Here is a 21602-nt window from a genome sequence, read left to right on the forward strand (position 1 = left end):
GGCATGAGCCATGTCCCTGTGCGACCTGCCCCTTCGGCTCCATTGGCAGCTCACTGCTGCCAGGGAGAATTGGGCCCATTGGCTGGGCAAGGGCCCCAGGATCAGGCTCTAATGCAGCAAACAGCTCAACCTGCAGGGAGCAAAGCAGGACAGAGCAGCCCTGGCAGCTGCTCAGCCCACCCGGGGCAGGCGCGTTGCCCAGGGCCACATGGTGGGTCTTAGCAGTAATTAGCAGTGCAGACAGTGGCCCCTACAGGCTCTGCTAAAGGCCCCCCTTGTTAGGGCCCTACCAAATTCATGACCCATTTTGGTAAATTTCACAGACAGAGGATTTTTAAGATCTTAAATTTGACAGTTTCAGATATTGAAATCTGACATGTCCCGGCCCAAAAGGAGGTCAGGAGAGGAGGGGTGGCAAGGCTGTTGTATGGGGGGTCCTGGTATTGCTACCCTTATCACTGCGCTGCCGGCCAACGGGAGCTGCGGGGGACGGTGCCTTCAGGCAAGGGCAGCGCACGGAGCCCTCTACCTCCTCCTCCTCCCAGGGGTCACAGGGATGTGGTGCTGGCCACTTCCAGGAGCCAGGGCAGGGAGGGAGCCTGCCTTAGCCCCACAGTGCCACGGGACTGGCAATTCCATGGGTTGGATTGAAAGCCCTGACAGGCTGGATCTGGCTCACGGGCTGTAGTTTGCCCACCCCTGGCCTAGGGTCTCCTCCCAGCCACATCCTGCCCTGCTCTGGCCCTCAGGCCCGAGCTTTGCAACTGGGATTTCCAGCTATGCAGAGGCAGAGAGTGAGGGACGTGGGTGAGGGATGGGGGACGAGCACTTGGCTGCATCAGGGCAGAAAGGAGGGGGCAGGCTCTCAGGGCCCAGTGTCTGTACGAGCACAGTGCTCCTGCCTCACTGATCTGCAACTTAGGACACCTGAGTTCTGTGCCTGGCTCTCCCACTGGTCTGCTGGGCGACTACGGGCGGGTCACTTCCCCGCTCTGTGCCTCAGTTTACCCACCTGCAAAATGGGGCCCGTGAGACCGGCCTGGGTTGAGCGCTATGGATGAGAGCTAGGGGAGGCTGTTGTTATTTTCTTCCAGGGGACCGTTACATCGTGGCTGACTGTGGCGGCGGGACAGTGGATCTGACCGTCCACCAGATCGAGCAGCCGCAAGGGACGCTCAAAGAGCTCTACAAAGCCTCAGGTAGGATCCAGAGCCTGTTGGAGCCAGTGGAAAGACTCCCATGGCCTTTGGATCAGCTCCCCACAAATGCTTGCCCCTCTTTGCCCGCAGCTAACGGCTGACCCTCTGTATTGGGCAGGAAGGATTGGAGTGGCCCTTGGTCACTGCTCCTGAGGGAAAAGCCTGTGGAGCAAAGTGCCCTGTAGCTGCCTCTCGTCAGCCAGTGTGTTGCCATGGGCCGTGGGCCACGGGTGTGTCTGGAGAGGGGCTCGGAGGTGGGGATGGTGGCGGCTGTATGGATTGGGTCAGCGAGGGTGGCCCAGGCGGGATGGGTGGCGTGGAAGGTGGTGGTGGGCGATGGGGACTGGAGGGCCTAGCTTAGGAGAGGTGCCTGGGAGAGCTTGGCTAGCAAGGAGGCCACGTGGGCACCTAACTGTTCCCGGTAAATACAGCTGGGGGAAGGGGCAAACATCAGGGAGGGTGAAGAGTTTTTACGCTAAAGGGCACAAGAGCTAATGGGGATAAACTGGCCATGAACAAATTCAGGCCTGGCCTGAGAAGGGTCCTCACCATTGGAGGGGTGAGGTGCTGGGACAGACCCGTTCCCCCCGCCCCTTCCCACACACACACTGGGGCTCTGAGGCAAAGGAGGGAATTAGTTCTAAGAGAGCTGGACAGATGCGAGTGTGACTGTATGACGGGGGGGTGGGGGGTGTGCAGGGCTCCGCAACCCTGGGGCTCATGTCCAGGTGATGTTCTACGTTCCCAAAACTCATGCTTCAGGGCTTCAACTGGCCACAGGCCGGGTCAGGAAGGGATCCCCCCCCTCCCTCCGCCCAAGAATATTCCGGGAGGGTTTTTTTAACATCTCCTTTGAAACATCAGGGATGGCCACGGCAGGAGATGGGACATGGGCTAGGCTGGGCCAGGGCGCTGAGTGACACCGAACATCCTCTTGCTCTCTCAGCGGCTTGGCTGGCTGGTTCAATACTCACGTGTTGGGGGTCTTACTGATCACCATGTGTGGGGCTGGGAAGGAATTTCCCCCCAGCTCAGAGGGGGCAGTAATGCCAGGGGGGACGGGGGCGGACAGATCATCTTCCTCTGCTGCATCTGGGTGTGAGCCACTTCCCGGAAGCGGCTGGGCATGTCTCACCTAATCAGTTCCCTGCCGTAGCAGGGCCCTCGGGCGCTGGTGCCACTCGGTCCTGCCCGGTCTCTGCCTGTGGCACACACTAGCAGGGGGTCCTGTGGGCTGTCACCCCTGGGGTCGCTCCTGTGGCTGGGTCAGGGCGCGGGTGCTGGGCGGGGTCGCTGACCCAGGCTATGCAGCAGGGCAGATGGGATGCACTGGTGGGCCCTTCTGGCCTTGCCCTCTCTGACTCGGCGGGTGATGGAGGCTGGTGTTGTGGGCAAAGGCAGCGTGTGTGCGTGAGCCGAGGGGGTGTGATGAGCTGGAGCTGCAATGGCCGTAGCTGGGTCTAAATTTCAGGCCTGGGGGGAGGGGCTCAGGCGCAGCCTTGGACTGCGGTAGGGGGACATGTCCAAGGAGCCCTGGCCATGTGGGCGTCTCTCGCGCATCCCACTACCGCCCCCTAGTGGCCAGTGCGGGATTGTGCCCATTCCCCGGGTGGCTGTCCCCTCCCCTGCCCGCTGGGTGTCCCCACTGACGGGCGTGTTCCCGAGCCGTAGCAGGCGACTGACCACAGTGAGTCTCTGTCTCCACCACAAAGATAAGTCGACCCATGTTAGGTCAACTTGCAGCCACTGCATTAACGACTGTGGGGGCTGATGTCCACACCACCCTCCTGCTGGTGGGGCGCATCCTCACCAGGAGCATGTCCACCCACTGCAGAGGGGCAGTGTGGGGGGCTGAGCGCCGGGGTCTCTGCTCCATGCAGCTCCATCTGCCCCGCCCCCCAGTCTTCTCTTGTCCCCACTCCTAGCCAGGAGTGTGGGGCAGCTGCCCGGGGCTTCTCGCCTCTGCGCGCCCAGCCAGGAGCAGGGGGACCCACCTGGGGCTTCTCACCTTCTGCAGGGAGATTTCCACCAGGAGTCTGGTCGGCTGCCATGCTCCCGGTGGGGAGCAGGGACCCCGGGGATAGCCTAAGCTGGGAGCCTAGGTGGCAGCCAGGCTCCAGAGCTGGCTTTCTTGTCAATTTAACTGCATGAAATTGACAAGACTGACAGCCAGGAAAACAGCGTTTACACAGACATGGCCTGGCCCTAACTCCAGTGACATAAGCCCTACACTGATCCGGGGGGAGGGGAGGGGTTATGATGTCAGCCTAAAACTGTGTAGTGTAGACAAGGCCTAAAACCCAGTGTCCCGCTGTCAGGAGTGACCCGTTCAGCTGGGGACAGTGTTGCCCAGGGACCGGTCCCCAGCACACCTCAGCCTGCAGCCCCGGCCCCGTGCCTCAGTGCAGCGAGGGGTTGTAGCACCATCTGGTGTCCATAGGGAAACTAGCTCTAACCGTCCAAGCGGAGGATTTGCTGGGGGGCCTGCAGAGGTCCCCGTGGTGGGCAGCAATGCTGCTGAATTGCAGTGGACTGGAGTCACATTAAGCCCCTTAAGAGAAGCATGAGAGGCAAAGCTGGCTTGCTATGGCAAAGTTTCCCAGTCACATGGCAGAAGGGGTCTGTGCAGTGAGATTATTGAGCGGGAAGGGCTGGGGAGCAGAGACCAGACCCCCTCCCCCCAATACAGGCCTGTCCCACCCCTGATCATGATTAGGGGAAGGAGGGCATCAGTAACAGCTTTGCATTCTGAGGTCACCTTGGTTTGTGAGGGTTTTGTCGAGTCCTGCAAAAGCAGCGACCGAGCGATGCCAGAAAGCGCCAGACAAGCCCCAGATGAACAGGTTTGATTGGGCCTCCCACTTCCACACACGATGCTGCCTAGTTTTCAGCACCATCTGCTGGCGCTTTGGCTAGTTCCAGCCTGTGGTGTGCAGGCGTGTACCAGGCCAGGCTGCTCCCTGCTCTAGCTCATTTCCATCACCTCGCACGAGGAGGCTGCCACCAGGGCTGAGCTCTGGCACCACTGTCATTACCAATGAAGCCCTGGCTGCTAGGCTTCCCGAGAGGCAGCGTCCAGCATGCGGCCTGGGAGCTGGGGAGTGGCTGGGTCTAGCTCCCAGCCCTGTTTTCTGACTCCAGTGGAGAGGTGCTGCTCTGTGCTTCAGTTTCCCCATGTGTGTGATGGGGAGTGATAATACTGAGTGTGTGGGGGAAGAGATAATGAATTGGTTAGATTTCACAGAGGGCTGGGGCAAAGGGGCTCAGCTCCCCCTGTGATGGAGGCAGCATGTAACCATCAGATAGCTGGACACGCAGAGCGTTCGTCAGCCTGGTTCACCAAGTAGCAGGTCCTCTTCCCACAGAAACCAGCCCCGGATGCTGCGCTATGGGGGGACAGCTCCTTGCGGAGAGTTCCCCCTTCACCTTCCCCAGGACGGGTGCTGAGTTCCCCTCCCCAAAGCCCATGGAGTCCCAAGAGCTGGATGAATGTGGGGCCCACCGGGAGCCCACACCATCTGTGTAGAAGTCGTGTGTGTCTGGGGTGGCCCCAGGTACCACTTCTGGCTCCTTAGCCACATGGCTCCAACAGGTGCCCAGGGCTGGGCCAGCAGGGCAGCTCTGTGGGTTCCAGCAGTACTGGGGCATGGGCTACCCTAGGACTGCAATCACGGGGTGGGGGGCTGTGGGTTGGGATTGAGGGGCCCTGGCAGACCTGTGGGGAGAGCCCAGGGCTGAGATAACAGGGTAGGGGGGCTGCGAGTCAGGATTGAGGGGCACCAGCAGAGCTCGGGGGGGGGCCCAGGGCTGAGCTAGGGGCTGGGGGTGGGGGCTGTGAGTCAGGAGTGAGGTGCACAAGCAGAGCTGTGGGGGCTGGAGCTGGAGGGGGGTGCAGGCTGGAGGACCAGGGCAGGCTGTATGTCACAACTAGCAGAGCTTTCTGGGGGGATGCTTGGCCAGCCCCTGCCCCTGCCCCTGCTCTCAGCTGGCTGCCCCCAGTGCTAGTCATACCTCACTCAGTCCCATAACCAGAAAACGCCTTCACCCAGACAAGCTCAGCCGCCATCTCCCCCTTTGGGGAGCCCTGACCCATCCCAGCAGGGTGTCCATCACTCCTGGGGGCAGGGCTCTGCCCACACCCAAACTCCACAGTGGCTGTGCATTGCAGGCGGCCCCTATGGGGCGGTCGGGGTGGACCTGGCCTTCGAGACGCTGCTGGGCCAGATCTTCGGGGAGGATTTCATCGCCACCTTCAAGGCCAAGCGCCCGGCAGCCTGGGTGGACCTGACCATCGCCTTTGAGGCCCGCAAGAGGGCGGCAGCGCCCTTCCGCTCCAACCCCCTCAATGTCTCGCTGCCCTTCTCCTTCATCGACTTCTACCGCAGGCACCGGGGCCAGAACGTGGAGACGGCACTCAAGCGGAGCAGGTGAGGGGGGGGCTGGCCGGGGCTGAGATGTGCTTGGTACGCATCCCCCGCGGTGTGTTGGGAGGTGGGCCAGGAGTTCTGGATGAGATCACGTGTCACAGCCCCCTCTAGTGGCTAGTTCACATGGAAGACAACAGCCTACTACTGGTACCTGCTGATGGGGTCATTCCCTTCCCTTTAACGACAAAGGGCCATGCCTCTGGGTCCAGCCTGGGGGCTCAGAGTCTAGGAAGTTACTCAGGCTGGTGGGGCATTTGGAAGGGTGTGGATACCTTCCTTGGCCTGCCCCACCTGGCTGTTTGTGGGCACAAATGCAGGAGCTGGCGAGGGGTCGGACCTGATGCAGAGGCTGTCGCCAGGCGTGGCCCAGGCACAGGCAGCCCAGAGCTGCCCAGCTCAGGAGACAGAGGGTGCGGAGGCTGGGAGGTCAGAGCCAGTGCCAGGGGGAGGCCAAGGTGGAAGTGGAGGTGCACCGAGGCAGGGCCAAGCAGCACTGAGCTGATAGGCCGCACGGGGGCCTGATCCTGGGCTTTTGGGGGCAGAATGCATGGTCTGATCTTGCTGCCCATGGCAGGGGGAAGGTGACGGGGGCAGGAGGACACAGCCCTCTTCCCATTGGTCGCTGCGGCAGGCGTGAGAGGGGGCTGGGCACCAGTTGGCCCTGCCTGTGGGACCCCAGGAGAGTCACTGCCCTCTGTTCTTGTGCCCCCAGTGTGAACTTTGTGAAGTGGTCCTCGCAGGGGATGCTGCGAATGTCGTCGGAGGCCATGAACGACCTCTTCCAGCCGACCGTCAGCCAGATCATCCGGCACATCGGTAGGGCCGAGCGAAGGGACCCTGGCTGGCTCCCCGGCCCCAGGCCGAGCCCCAGCCCTGCTACTTCCCTTTTTGTGGGGCCTGATCCAGCCTGGGGAGAAAGGAGCCCCCCCTTGCTGCCCGAGGCCCTGCTGAGCAAAGGGCAGAGCCACGAACCCGGGCTCCCTTGTTCCAGCCTTTCCCACGGGGCTGTGCCTCAGCCCGAGTCCATGCAGCAGCATCATTTCCTGGGCTCCAATCACAGCTTGTCCCCCCCCGCCGGAGCGGGGTGAGCCCCGAGGAGGGTCGGGGATAGGGGAGATAGACAGTACCTAGACTGGTCCTTGGCTCCAGTTCCCTGGGTCCATCCCGTGCCCGGTGCAGTCGCTCTCTGCTTCACGTGTACCAGCGGGTTCAGACACTTGCCCTTGGCTCCGGTGGGAGTCGTTCCAAAGCCTGACTGGGGGTCAGCCTAGAACAGAGATGTGGCCAGACGGGGTCACGCCCTAGGCCCAGGCTCCCCTCTCTGCCAGGGGCTGATGTCAGAGCCCTGCTAGAGCAGATGGGATAAGCTGCCCCTGTTAGGTCTCCACTGACTCACTGACAGAGATTGGCTGAAGCAGGTGGTTTAATAGCCCTGACAGAGCCTAACTGGGCTTCTCCTCTCTTAGATTCTTCTCAGCAGCGACTGCAGGAGGACAGATGGGCTCCAGCGTTCAGGGGCGGGGCTGGGACTCAGGAGACCAGGGCTCAGATCCCAACACGGCCAGAGCCTCCCTGGGTGACCTTTGGCCACTCACTTAGCTCTCTGTGCCTCAGTTTCCCCACCTATAAAACAGGCTGGTGATATACCTACCTCACAGGGGTGAGGCGAAATTTGCTAATGTCTGTGAGCTGCTCAGACAGTGCAGCACGGGGAAGGGGGCAGACTGTGCCCCACTACATACCCACTACCAATCACCTGGTCTGTTCCCCACCTCCACCAGTTCTACCGATCTAACTCCTCCATGGATCCCTCCCTGGCCCTGAGCATTTCAGCTGCTCATCTCTGACTGGCCCCCATTGCGTCAATATCTGACAACGCAGTGACCAGGCCGGGCTCTTCGTGCCGTCGCTGCAGGACCGCAGGAACAGGACTTCCCTCTCCCTGTGCCACCATTTTCAGTGGTGACAAGTGCAAAGTAATGCGCGCTGGAACCCATAACCCTAACTAGCCCTACACAGGGCTGGGCTCCCGCTGAGCGGTTACCACTCCAGAGAGAGCTCGTGGAGCCAGCAGGGTTGGGTCTCTGCAACATCCGCTCGATGGCCAGCAGCAGCCAGAAAAGCGAACTGAATGGTGGGAGTCATTAGGAAAGGGACAGATAATCAGATAGAAAAAGATCCTAATGCCCCTCTCCAGTAACTGCTCCCAGCTAAACCCAGGGCCGCCCACATCTTGAATGCTGCGTGCAGGTCCCATCGCCCACCTCAGATAAGCATTGCTAGAATTATACAGGGACGGGCACACAAATGATATGGGCATGGAAGAGCTTCCAGCTGAGGAGAGATTAATAAGACTGGGACTGTTCGGCTTGGAAAAGAGACGACTAAGGGGGGATATGACTGAGGTGTATAAAATCGTGACTAGGGTGGAGAAAGTAAATAAGGAAGTGTTGTTTACTCCTCCTAACACAAGAACCAGGGGTCACCCAATGCCATTAGTAGACAGCAGGTTTAAAACAAACCAAAGGCAGTATTTCTTCACACAACTCAGTCAACCTGTGGAACTCCTTGCCAGGGGATATTGTGAAGGGCAAAAGTGTAACAGGGTTCAAAACAGACTAGGTAAGTTCCTGGAGGACAGGTCCATCAATGGCTATTAGCCAGGATGTGCAGGGATGCCACCCCGTGTTCTGGGTGTCCCTAAACTCAGACGGCCAGAAGCTGGGACTGGCCAGCAGGGGATGAATCACTCACTAATTGCCCTGTTCTGTTCATTCCCTGAATCTCCTGGCATTGGCCACTGCTGGCAGACAGGAGACTGGGCTAGATGGACCATTGGTCTGATCCAGTCTGGCTGTTTCTTATACTTCTGCTGCCCAAAATTGCAGTAGCGTGTGTGCCCTCCCAGGGACCTGATCTAACATGTACAGAAGTCTCAGCTTCACAGACCTCTGCTCTTTGCAAATTCCCACCTAAATTTGCTGCCCACTCTCCCTGCTGGCTCTTAGCTGCTTATCCAGCCCCCAGGGGCACAGATCAGAGCTTCACCATTTGTAATGGGTTTGGCTGGAGGGCAGAGCTCTTATCCCCACTGATCAGAGGAGAAACTGAGGCACAGAGAGACACTGACAAGTCTTGCCCGCAGGACAATTTCCCAAGGCTCATTCTTCTTTGGCGCAACTTTTAACTGCAGACAGGGGGATTTTCTGACTGACAGGCTCCGGTTCAAACAGGCGTTAATTCAGGGCAGGACTCGGGCCGGGGTTACGTGGGAGGTCAAACTCAATGTGCACCGTGGTCCCTTCTGGCCTATGAGTAAGAGCAGGGAATCGCACCGGGAGTCCTGGGTCCCAGGCGAGGGCTCTAGTCCATCCTTCCCTTCAACCCATCCAGCACCCCCTCCCCCACTGAGTAGAACCCCACCACATGGATTCACTGGGACTTTCCCCAGTTAACTCCTAATGGATCCGCTCCTTTTGAGTCACTCTCCCCCTCATGGGCCGCTCCCCTGCTCTTCTAAGGGTTATTGGAGACGTTATGGCTGCTGGCCGCCTATCCAAACCCAGTCAGTAGCAGGACCAGGTTCACTGTTTCACTCTTTTTTTCCTTTGCCAGACGACCTCCTGAAGAAGCCAGACGTCAAAGGGATCAAGTTCCTCTTCCTGGTAGGGGGTTTTGCCGAGTCAGCGATGCTCCAGCACGCCGTCCAATCAGCCTTCGGCAGCCTGTGTCGCGTCATCATCCCCCAGGATGTCGGGCTGACAATCCTCAAAGGGGCGGTGCTCTTCGGCCTTGACCCCACCATCGTCAGGGTCAGGCGCTCGCCCCTGACCTATGGCGTGGGGGTACTCAACAAATTTGTGGAGGGGAAGCACCCCAAGGAGAAGCTGCTGGTGAAGGAGGGGAAGAACTGGTGCACAGACATCTTTGAGAAGTTTGTCTCCGTGGACCAGTCGGTGGCCCTGGGCGAGGTGGTGCAAAGGAGCTACTGCCCGGCCAGGGTGGGGCAGCGGAAGATCATCATCAACATCTACTGCTGTGCCACGGACGACGTGGTCTACATCACCGACCCGGGGGTTAGGAAGTGCGGCACCATCAGCCTGGAGCTGGATGAAGTGGACGAACCAAGCTGCCCCAAGAGCCGGCGGCGGGAGATCCGGGCCAGCATGCAGTTTGGGGACACGGAGCTCAAGGTGGCAGCTATGGACGTCAGGACCTCCAAGACGGTCAGAGCTACCATCGACTTCCTGTCCAATTGAGCCCCAAAGGGAGGGACAGCTCAGAGGTTGCAGGGGCATGGGGTCTTCCACAGGCACCTGCCCCTCTCCCCTGACAGCACATGCCTCGGTGCTCACATCCATGTGAGTTTCACACCACGAGATGCAGTCACTTTGCATCCTCAGCAGCAGCGATACTGGACTTGGAGGAGATTTACGTTGCCAGGGAACAATGGTTCATGGACTCACAAACCTAAATCAAGCCATGGGGAACCCATGGTCCTCACTAGGACTTTGGCAGGGGTTGCAGTCAGGGTTCCAGCCATGCTTTTCATGTCCCTGCCCCAAACACGCTCCATCGGAGGAGTCCCGAATTCACCTTGGGGCATTGCTGTATCACTAGGCTACCCTCCCTGCCACAGCAGGGTGATGCAGAAAATCCTACGGGGACACACCAAGGCAGCGGTGACCCTAAGAACATAATGGCCAGACTGGGTCAGACCACTAGTCCATCTAGCCCAGTGTCCTGCCTTCCAGTGTCAGGTGCTTCAGAGGGAATGAACAGAAGAGGGAATTGTCGAGTGATCCAGCCTCTAACCAAGTTTCCATGAGCTCTACGCTCGTAGCTACTGCACTCGAGCTGGACAGTGTTGCCAGCAGCCTCCTTGAATAGGGAGAAGGACCCTGTGTGTTCCTGGAGTCACAGGCCCTCTGCTCCTGTAGGAAGAACTCTACAAGAGAAGGCCTCCTCCGGTTGTAAACCCTTCCTCCTCTCACACAGAAACAGGATTTGTTCTTGGCTTGTTTTATCTTGGGGAAGTTCCCCCTGGTGCGTGAGGCTCAAGCCATTCAGACTCATGGTTTAGGTCTCAAAAGCCTCTCAAGAGTGAGCCTTAGCAGGATCTTCAGCAGAACGCCAGCCCAGCACCCAGGCACACGTGCGTGTCTCGGCCAAGCCAACGCAGAGCCCAGCTGGCAGCAAACGCAGCCTGGTGGCCAGCAGCAGGCGACGTGATGAACTGGCTCTGTCTCCATGATGCAGGCCCCATAACCCGGACAGTTTACTGGCATGAAGTTCAGAGAGCTCCCCAGCTGATGTTCTCCTGGTGACCTCTGCACGCAGTGCAGCAAGTGGCACTCGCTCCTCCAGAAACCATGGGAGCGCCCTGGCCTGGCAGTTCTGTGGGGTCACGGTCAGTCCACGAGTGCATCCAGCTCACCTGCGCTCACCTCTGCAGTTCTGTACCCCGCTAGAGCTTGCCACTGGGCACAGAGCCGCAGGATCGGAGCTCTGGCCCCAGTCTTGGAACAGTGTCCAGGAGGAACCCTTCAGTGCCAGACCCCCTAGGGGTCTCATTCTTCCTCCACGGTGAGCCATGCTTCACCGCCTCCTTAGGCTGGACCTCCGGGCCTGCAGCATCCCTTCTTCACCCCGTGAGCCCCGCTCAGCGAGTCCCACTGAGATGGGGCCCCAGGGAGACTTTTATGATCTTAGGGAGCGACGCAGGGACACTCACAGAGCGTGGGGATGCAGTGGGGATTATTAGGTGACTGGAACACTGCAGAAGATGTCCTGGGTTAGCGTAAGGAAAAGAACGTTATAGCACACTCCATCCTAGTCAGCTCAGAACCCGGAGCCCTGTCCCTCTGAGCTGGCCTTGTCCCCGTTCAGGCAGCCATTACTCCTCTGCACTCCTCCCCAGCTGGGCACAGACTGCCGGGCTGCCTGCCGAGGCGTGGGCCTTCCATGGTCCTTCGTTGCTAGGTCTCAAAGTCCCAGGGACTGGATTTGCCTTGTCTTCTCAGATACTCCACTGATATGGGCCCTAACGCCCCAGACAGCTAAGACCTATTCACATCCGTGTCCTCTGCCAAGAGCAAACAGACCTGTCCCCCCGCCCCCCCCAAAACTAGGTAACAATGCAGCATACAGGGGAAACTGAGGCACGCTGGGGCTTCCTAAAGATATTACAAAAATTCCCACTTTGCCACACCACCAGCCCCAGCCGACAAGCTTTGCTGGCTCGTTGGGCACCTGGGAACTGCCTCAGTTGGCTAATGAATATTCTACTGGCCGGCTAGGCCCTACCCAGGAGTTAAAGGTCAGGAACCTCCTTCCTGGCCCCGCTCAGCTAAAGTGGCCACAGACAGACTCGGTTGGGGCAGAAGAAGAGGGAGTTGATACCAATTGATCTGTAGGTTACTGGCAGGGCGTGTGCCCAAGGAGAAAACAATGGTGACTGGTTACAACGGCTCCTTTCAATAAGTATATTTTTTTCTGTAAACCCAAATTTTTATTTTTATATATCACATGTAACTTCCCCCAGGTGTAAGAGCCAGGCACTATGGCTGGATCTGTGGCACTAGTGAGGCCTCTATCCTGTGTTTCAGAGAAATATGCTATGTGATGGAAATCAAAATAAACGATTATACTCTTCTGTAGCCAGGGGCGGGGGAAATGCTTTTGAGGCGGGGAACGGAGTTAAAGCAGCGGTGAGAGCAGGTCTGCTTTCGCCCTTGGGCTGTGCTAGAAGAACTAAGCTGCCGTCTTCAATCCGGAGCAGCTGTTCTTAACATGGGGGTCACCAGCAGGTGTGAAGGAATCAAAAGGGGAGCCAGGGCCCAGCCGAAGGAGAGAGGGATCATGTGGGGGAGGGAGCGGAGGCCTGTTGTTTTAAGTTGGAATAAATGGGCCCAAGAGATCTTGACACTAAAGTTTTAAACAAGGCTCGGGATGGGGTGTATAGAAACCTCAGCCCCTTGTCTGACAGTCTCCTAGGAGGGACCAAAGATGATGCTGCCCCTCCGTTGGGGAACAGAGAGGATGTTAGTTGAGATGCACTGGAGTGGTCACTGGTGTGGTGGTTGTTAAAGACGAAGATGATTTGCTAAAAGACAAATATGTCCCCGAAGAGAAAACAGCTGAGACACAACACAGCTTCTGGCTCTGGTGCTGACTCATTGGCAAGCTCCCTGCCTGCACAACCCAGGCCCAGCCCACGGTCTCAACAGCCACTGCGAGCCCTGGCAAACTTGAACCAGCATCAGGCTTGTTAGGGAACTGCTTTTACTGCCTGTCTGGTCACAGGCTCCCAGCAACGTTGCAAAATATAGTCTTGGCCAGCTAAGCCAAGCTCTGATTAGACAGAAGGGAACAGGAAAAAACACACCCGGGAGATGAGAGGAAGGGGTTTGCCAACATCTGACATCCCAGGTGGTGTCTGAGATTCAGCCAGAGCCAGTGGAGGTGGTGGTGCCCTCTGGGTCCTGCACTTGGTCCGGTCTGGTCGGGACAATGACAACCCAGTGGTGAATCAGCAGATCCTGACCATGCCGCCATGATAGTAAAGCTCACGCCTTCCCGGCCACCCATCTCCTGGCCAGCAGTTGTCAGACAGCTGCTGCTTGATTTCCCCCCCACAAATGTGTCCCTTTCAGGATCCCACAAGGACCTGTGGCAGGAGAGCCCGTCCCTTCATTATTTTGTCCAGCAATTAGGCCTAATTTCCCACACACCAGTTTTACGCCACTGACTTCCAGTCCCCAACCTCTCTTGCATACGAGCCATAATCTTAACACAGTCCTTGAGTTACATCAATGGGCCTTTTTGTCAGAACTAATTCACTTCCGGCTCCTTCTTGTACCTCTTCCCATTGACCTGTATTGATCTAGGTCAGTGGCTCTCAACCCACGGCCCAATCAACACACAGCTGCGGCCCATGTGACCTCTTCAGGGCCATACAGTAGTATGTGGCCCACACAACACACAGAGAGCTGCAGATGCAGCCCACAATGGGAAATGGGCTGAGAAGCAGAATCTGGGGACATTGTATGACCTGTCACTTGGTTCTTGCAGTGACGCTCACCGGGAGGGTACAGGAGAACCAGTTATCACAACAGGTCCTAGCAAGGCAGGAGGTTGAGAACCACTGGCCACAGGGAAGCAGGTTTGAACTCAACTCGCAGCACGTGGGGCAGAAGCTCTGGTCAGAGGCGAAGCTTTCGTTAGTCTGACGCCATCGGGAGTTGAATCCAGGACCCCTCAAGCAACTCGACGGCACCTATGATGCCTGAGCAAGATGCGCTGACAAGAACTCACAGCAGCAGACTGGGAGTTTGAATCCAGCCCAGGTCAGCAGTAACTAGCAAGCGACGGCTGGTTCTGGACTACAGTCTACACTTACAACACTCCTGTGAAAGATGAAGGACTCTCCTGGGGGAACACAGGGTGTGGCTACACAGCACACTAAATAAACCCAAAGGTGGCCTCAGGATTGAGTCCAACCCCCCTTCCGTCCACACACGTTACTGACTTGGCTCAGCAACACACTTAGGATCCAGGTCCAAGCTCCTACTAGGAGGGTGAGTCACAGCCACAGCCCTGTTGTGATTTGGGCCCAAGCCCGGCCATTTTGCAGTGTGGACACAGCTCAAGCCGCAGACCCAAGTCAGAAAGTTGGTGAAGCACAATATGGATGTGTTGGCACAGCGGTCAGACTGGGGCCCAGCATTGGTAAGCCCAGTGCAGGGTGGACACTCAAGCGTAGGCTTGGAAATGCTGAGTTCCCAAGCCTGGGTCCCACAGACCTGGGTTTACAGCGCAGTGTGGCCCAACCTGAACTGCTTAAAAAACTTGACCAACGTCACACCAGGAGCCTAGAGCAGGGCAGCAATTGAGCGGAGAGTCTTCTCAACCCAGCGGCGGTGCCTGGACCCCAAGAGCGCTCTGCTCCCCTTGTCAATCAAACAAACACGCCAACTTCTAATTGGCTTGATGGGACCAGCATGGGCTGTTCAAGCTCCGTTGCTCTCTGCTGCTAAGCCATTAACCCGGTGTCTCTGATTTAACAACCTGGCTCCCCAGCGTGGACTAGCCAGGGCTGCTGTGACACGTGGCACCGTGCGGTGAGGGTCTTTAGGGAGCTAGCCAAAGGAGGGGCTATGTTCTCCCCTCTTTAGGTTTCGTTCCAAGCTGATTTAATCACTGCACAAATTGAACTAGGGAAAGGAAAACCCTGCTGTCTCCAGTGATGCCTGCAATCCATAGACACAGGGCCAGTGAGTAGCAGCAGAAATCAATTACCCAGTTAATGTCTGGAAGGCTCTCAAGAGGGCAGGGGAAGTGATTGATAGTGATTTATGTGCTGGAGCCTATTCCACGCTCCACCATCTTCCTTCCTCTTTCCAGGTGGCTCATGTGCCTAGCACAACAGGTCTAAGTTATTGGCTGGCAGGACAATCCAAAGGGGAGCTGGCTAGGATTGCAGAGCCGTGGGGCTCATTGGTATTTAATACTTCAACCCGATATGTGTGATTTATGTGCAGAACAGTAGCCCCATGGGGCCCGAACTGAGATCGGGGCTCCACTGTGCTAGGCGCTGTCCACACACATTATACGAGACAGTCTCTGCTCTAAGAACTTACAAATGAAATTGACACGATACACACTGAGTGGGTGGGTGCAAAGTGCCAGGAATAGAGCCAGGTCTCCCAACTCCAGCCCTGCCCTCTACCCACCAGCCCACACTGCCACTCGCTAGGACTCATGCTGCTTTGATTTCAAGGCTCATCGTGTCATTTCAATTCTACTCCCTTTTCGGCTAGAAAATTGGTGCCAACCAAGCCTAATGCCTGTCGACCTCACTTAGTGGTCACGTGTTCTCTGACCGTTTGCCAACTCAAGGCTGCTCACGCCCACTAGTGGCGGTTGGCTCACCTCTGGCACATGGTAACGTTTCTATTCCATGATTGGACGAGACGCGTTTTTGGCACAAGAGCGTAACACCCAGCACATGTGTCCATGACACTTTGAGGGTGTCCAGCTCCGAGTCTGGTCGCAGGAACTAGTTCATGTCTCATCCCAACCTAGGATCCCTTTCCATGCCAGCTTTGCTCCTGGCCAAGGACAGTGGTTCCTGGGCACATCCTCACTAAGCTGGTGTCTCGAATCTCCTTTCCACGCAGCCCGGATAGCGTTAAATGGAAAAGCTTTATGGCACGTTGTGCACAAGCTCAGGCAGATCGCCCCACAAACTGCTTGATCCTCAGCACGTGTCTAGAGCAGCACTGGAGATGAATGTCCTGTTCATTTGGCAGCTATGTCAGTTGGCCATAAAGAAGAGGAAGCAGACAAGCATCTCTGCAGCCCAGAGACAGGATCAGGTGGGACGTGACATATTTGAAGCCCTGCCCCCTTCGTTAAACTACCCAACCCCATTGGTCCTGGGACTTTAACATGGCTGCGACTAAGCTAAAGGATGCTCCTTTTGTGCCACACTGTACTTCTGAGCTCAGGTTTCCTACCCAAATCGTCACAGCCCGAGGTGGCCGTGCTAAAAGCCCAGAGCGAGCACATTCCAGGTTCTAACAATCGACCCACCCTATACAAGAAGAAGCTGTTGACCTGGCCACCGAGATTCTTCCCCGTGGTTGTGACGGAATCCCTGTTCTTCACATTCTCCAGGCCCGGGTTCCCACCAGGTGAGGTCCTACTACACAAGGTCAGTGGGAAAGGGCCCAGTCCTTGGGTTTTCGCTTGGAGAAGGCAAAGAATCTTGAAAGTCCTCACCCAGCATACATTGCTCATCCGAGTTTTGGATCACTGAGGTTGTTTGGGCCAGGGTGGTGCTAGTCGGAGAGGGCCCCATGCGGAAGGATTGGCTGTGATGAAGATGTAGCGATGAGGTTCTGTTCACTCCTCTCCAGCACTACGTGTCAAATTGCATCTTTGTAGCAAGCCCATTCCTGTGGTACCTAACTCCGAGCAGCTGGCCACTATCCCTCATGCAACTCGCTCTCTGAATGAATCTCAAGTGAACGGCATCTCTGAAAACGAGAACACGAATGCCCCCTCCCCCAACAAACCCCTCTAACTCTCTTTTGCTGTGATGCCAACAATAACCTTAACACATGACATAGCTGGTGTGTTGCACAACCGCTGTCCGTCCTGCTGACCTTGTGCTCACATCCTGTCTGGCTCCACCAGCTCTCTCTTGTCTTATACTTAGACTGAGTTCTTTAGGGCAGGGACTGGTTTTTCTTCTGTTTGTCCAGCGCCTGGCACACTGAGATCCGGGTCCGTGACTGGGGCTCCAAGACGCCATGGCTAGCCAAACATTAACTAATAATCTAGACCTCCGGGAAGTCAAACGGAAGCTCTGGAGGCTGCTCTGCAGAAGCGCCTGCTGCAGCTCTCACAAGGAAGTCTAACTTAGAACAGAAAGATTTTTCAAGACATTATAAAAAATGTCTTTCCCCAATATACAACAGAGAGAAGAATCTACAGCCTGTTAGTGAAAGCAGGCCCAGCACTGTGCAGACATGAATTAGCACCAAGACAAACGCACGCTGGAGAGAGTTTTACTCCAAACAAACCAAGTTCTGTTTTGTTTCAACTGAAGTTTATTATTTTCCTTTATATAGATATTTTTTGTACTTAAAAAACCCACACATACACATATATAGAGATAGGCACATAAATCCTTCTGTTGCTTTCAGAACTGAACCACTATTCCTGGTCCTTGTACCGTGTGTCTTAAAAAACAAAAACCACCAGACAACATTTAAGAAATGAAAATTCAGATTGGGATTTTCAAAGGTGTCTATGAGGGTGAAGCATCCAACTCCCAGTGGAACTGAGCCCCCAACTCTCCTAAATGCCTTCAAACAACCCAACCTAAAGGGAAAATTCTGCCTTCAGGTACATGCACCCAACCCTACTGCTTTTAGAGAGAGTTAAATCTGCACAGCTGAAGGCAGAATGCACCCTTATGACACAGATTCTGCTCTCAGTCAGCAACGGTGTAAACTTGGAGTTAACTCCCCGAAAGCCAATGGAATCAATCTGGAGTCACTCACTTGGGGAAAGTGGAGTTAATTCCAGATTTGCAACTGGGATCAGAATCCAGCCCGGAGCGTTTAAACATGCGACATGAATGATCATGAAAAATAAAATAAAATCGCAGCAGCAGCAGAAAGAGAGAACAAGACACCATATGGCTTGCAACAAGGGATTGCTCCTAAATCTCAGGAAGGCAACAGATGCCTGGTTTTTGGAAATACTCCTGAGACAAAACACAAAGTAAACAGCCAAAGCATATGAAGCTACCGCACCCCACCCGGTGTATTTACCAACCCCACCACTGGAGATGGTAGAAAACATCAGCTGTTCAGTTTTTAAATGGCAGCTGTAGAAACTTTGGACAAAGCCACATGTGACAACGAGATCACTAAAGAGAAGGAAAAAATAACCAACATGTAAGGATAAGAAATACTATTCTGATATGACAGATGCCCTGTAGGTGACACTTGCTCAGGAGGTCGGGCATCCACTCACATGCCAGCATGTACAGCCCCATGCGCGTGCACACAGAGTTTAGTTTTAAGGCTGAAAAGATGACGAGAACCCTGACCCAATCCGTGATGGCCCTGGTTTTGCTCTCAGCTCTGAGCCAGAGTCATAAGCTGCCACCTGCTCTTCACAAAACCCTTTACAACTACTGGCCTACCGTTTGGTTTGCTATTAGGGGATGGGGGGTGAAAGCACAGCGCCCAGACCTCACAAGACAAGCTCCATTGGTGACCACAAAACTAGAGCATTCAGAATCCTGCAGCCAGTGAACTATTTGTTTTTCTTACATTTCAAGCTTAAATTTAAAACCTAAAAGGAGGCAGTGGTCCTCAGCAGCTAGTCGAACCCGTGCCACTCGCTCTGCTCCGAATCGTATTCCAGCTCCGCCCCGATGCACCGGACCCCCTCCAGCAGCATGGGTGTGCCGTGGTGGCGATCTGCAAGACAGAATGGCCTCTGCTTACACAGCAATACAGGGACGGAGATCGCCGGATGCTCACTGATACCCAACTACGCTAGCTTAGGCATGGATCGTGGAAATGCAGGGGCAAATCGTATCTTCCCAGGAGGGAGGGATCTAGATCCTTCCAGTGAGACTGCAGCTGGTATCGTTCACATGCATCTTTCTGTCGCTTTCCGGACAAGGAGCTTCTGACTATTTGTAAATCAGTAAGGCCCCATGGTGCTGTGCACTTTACCCAGCAAGAGACAGCCCCCACCCCAAAACATTTACAGTTTAAAGAGACAAAATGTGGGAAGAGGAGTGACTTGCCCACAGTCACACAGGAGGGACAGAACCCAGGTGTCCTGCCTTCTAAATCCAGCATCCTTCATGTGGGTGTAACTCAGGCCTGCTTGGGGTGGCGCTGTCGCCCTCTAGTGGCCCCTAGACCATAGAGATTGATGAGTCTGCTACAGCCTTGGCTAAGAGCCATGGGTCTTTTAGCTCATGCTGTAGACCGAGTAGAGTTTCATACACAAAGCTTCAGAGCTCCCAGGTTTGATCCCACCTCCCGCCGCCGAGTTTGTTGGCGTTACACTGGCACCTGGGAAACTGAGCAAGTGAAACCTGATTCGTGGGGAGAGTGTGGTTTTTACTGAGACTGTTTCCAACAGTTTTTATTAACACCTGTTTAATGCAATCTGGCCCTGATTCAGGAAGGTTAAACCCGTGCATAGTTCCACTGAATCAATGAGGCTTACTCACATGCCTACACCCCTGCCTGAATCAGAGCCATGCCTGGGGGGCAAGATCTCTAGTGAAGATTGAGGCATCTGACCTTTCATTTAATAGCTCCTACTTCACACATCTGAATCATCCCAAGACTTATCCATCAATAAGGATGGTTAGAAATACCAGGAATGTCAAACCTTACATACAAAACAATTGCAACACATGTTCCCAGATCCTCCTTGTACCATACAGCAATGTCACAAGTTCAGTTGCAGGGAGTATTTTAGGAGAGTCTCATCTTTTATGCAGATTTTTCCCTATTAAAATTTCCAATTATCAAAACTGACAAAGATCACATCCTCTCACTTCCCTAATTGCAAATTAATATTAAATTGCAAGCTTTCCGTCACATTCCAGGTCAGGGGGGGAAAAAAGGAAAGATACCATGATCGCAGAGTCTGCATGGCTTTCTGATTGATTAATTATACTGAATGTAATTTCACTGCCAACAGAACACCAATGAGTGAGGGTGAAATCAGTAATAATGCATTTGGAAGCAGAAGTGAATAAAGAGAGTTGTGTGTGAAATAGGGGCGAGACTATCTTTGATCATTAAATCTGATCGGGTCTTCTGAATCCTGAGACATACACAGGAACTTAATGGCTGAGAAATTACTGTTGATCCACAGGATATTGTTCGTTTCTACTCCGCGCTGATTAGGCCTCAACTAGAGTATTCAGGTTTCAGGGTAGCAGTCGTGTTAGTCTCTATCTGCTAAAAGAACAGGAGTACTTGTGGCACCTTAGAGACTCCACATTTATTTGAGCAAAACCTTATGCTCAAATACATTTTTTAGTCTCTACGGTGCCACAAGTACTCCTGTTCTTTTAACTAGAGTATTGTGTCCCGTTCTGGGCGCCACATTTCAGGAAAGATGTGGACAAACTGGAGAAAGTCCAGAAAAGAGCAACAAAAATGATGAAGGGTCTAGAAAACATGATCTAGGAGGGAAGATTGAAAAATTGGGTTTGTTTAGTCTGGAGAAGACAAGACTGAGAGCGGACATGATAATTTTGAAGTATATAAAAGGTTGTTACAAGGAGGAGGGTGAAAAAATTGTTCTCCTTAACCTCTGTAGATAGGACAAGAAGCAATTGGCTTAAATTGCAGCAAGGATGGTTTAGGACATTAGGAAAAACTTCCTACCTGTCCACGTGGTTAAGCACTGGAATAAATTGCCCAGGAGGATATATTGTATATATTTATGCCTGCATCTGTAATTTTCACTCCATGCATCTGAAGAAGTAGGGTTTTCACCCATGAAAGCTTATGCCCAAATAAATCTGAGAGTCTTTAAGGTGCCACCGGACTCCTCGTTGTCTTTGTGGATACAGACTAACACAGCTACCCCCTGATACTTGACCCCAGGAGGTTGTGGAATCTCTATGGTTGGAAGTTTTAAAGAACAAGTTAGACAAAAAACTATCAGGGATGGGGTAGTTATTACAGTCCTGTCTTGAGTGCAGGGGACTGGACAAGATGACCTTGTGAGGTCCCTTCCAGTCCTACACATCTATGATTCAAAGAAGCCAATTAAAAAGCTAATTACATTATCAGAAGGAGAGATGTAAAGAGAGGTAACAAAGTTCTGTTAAAACCCTATTCTAATTAACATTTCCAATTAGTCAACAAAAAAATAATTATACAGAATCCCACATTCGCTCACAAATTACTATGCTCTGAGAGAGAGGCTGGATCAGGGTTCACTCAGCTCATAATTACTTAGAATTCTGCTTAAAGGATCCATTAGTTATGCGGAAGATGGGGTGGGCAGCAAGATGGCAAAAATCACCAATGACAATATTATTTACATTCACAGATTCCAAGGCAGAGGGGACCATCGTGATCATTTAGTCTGACCCCCCGTATAACAGATCACAGATCTGCCCCACAATTATTCCTAGAGCAGAGTTTCTAGAAAAGCATCCCATCCTGATTTAAACATGGCAAGTGATGGAGAATCCACTATGACCCTTGGGAAATTGTTCCCATGGTTAATGATCTCACCATTGAAACTTCAGGCCTTATTTAGGAAAGAGAGCAGAGAAAACTGAGGATTGAACCAGGTCGGGTGAAACGCAATGGAAGATCAAATGCAAGGTTGATAAATGCAAGGCAACATGCACTGGAAGGAATAATCTGAACAACCTACTGTCATAAATGGATAGGTAAGG

General features: G+C 54.4%; 2 protein-coding genes across 4 annotated transcripts in view; one reads left to right on the forward strand and one right to left on the reverse strand.

Annotated features, from left to right (window-relative positions):
* The window catches only part of HSPA12B (heat shock protein family A (Hsp70) member 12B), a 192136-nt gene that overhangs the window by 47207 nt on the left and 123327 nt on the right, over nt 1-21602 (forward strand). The window contains exons 10-13 of one of the 2 annotated variants that reach the window (XR_012656011.1): nt 1095-1199; nt 5368-5626; nt 6339-6442; nt 9242-10364. Coding sequence is in view for 1 of the 2 variants with exons in the window: in XM_032762446.2 (XP_032618337.1) it covers nt 1095-1199; nt 5368-5626; nt 6339-6442; nt 9242-9885 (1112 nt within the window). In the remaining variant the exon portion in view is untranslated. Of the gene's footprint in view, nt 1-1094; nt 1200-5367; nt 5627-6338; nt 6443-9241; nt 11764-21602 lie in introns of those variants that run through there. The other variant, XM_032762446.2, reaches the window with a different exon arrangement.
* ADISSP (adipose secreted signaling protein) overlaps nt 17222-21602 on the reverse strand; it is a 117583-nt gene continuing 113202 nt past the window's right edge. For both annotated transcript variants that reach the window (XM_075066690.1, XM_075066689.1), the window contains exon 5: nt 17222-18630. In XM_075066690.1, coding sequence (XP_074922791.1) covers nt 18530-18630 — 101 coding nt within the window. In that variant the 3' untranslated portion in view covers nt 17222-18529. The remainder of the gene's footprint in view (nt 18631-21602) is intronic.

This window comes from Chelonoidis abingdonii, chromosome 5 (genome assembly GCF_003597395.2).
Source record: "Chelonoidis abingdonii isolate Lonesome George chromosome 5, CheloAbing_2.0, whole genome shotgun sequence".
Lineage (NCBI taxonomy): Eukaryota > Metazoa > Chordata > Testudines > Testudinidae > Chelonoidis > Chelonoidis abingdonii.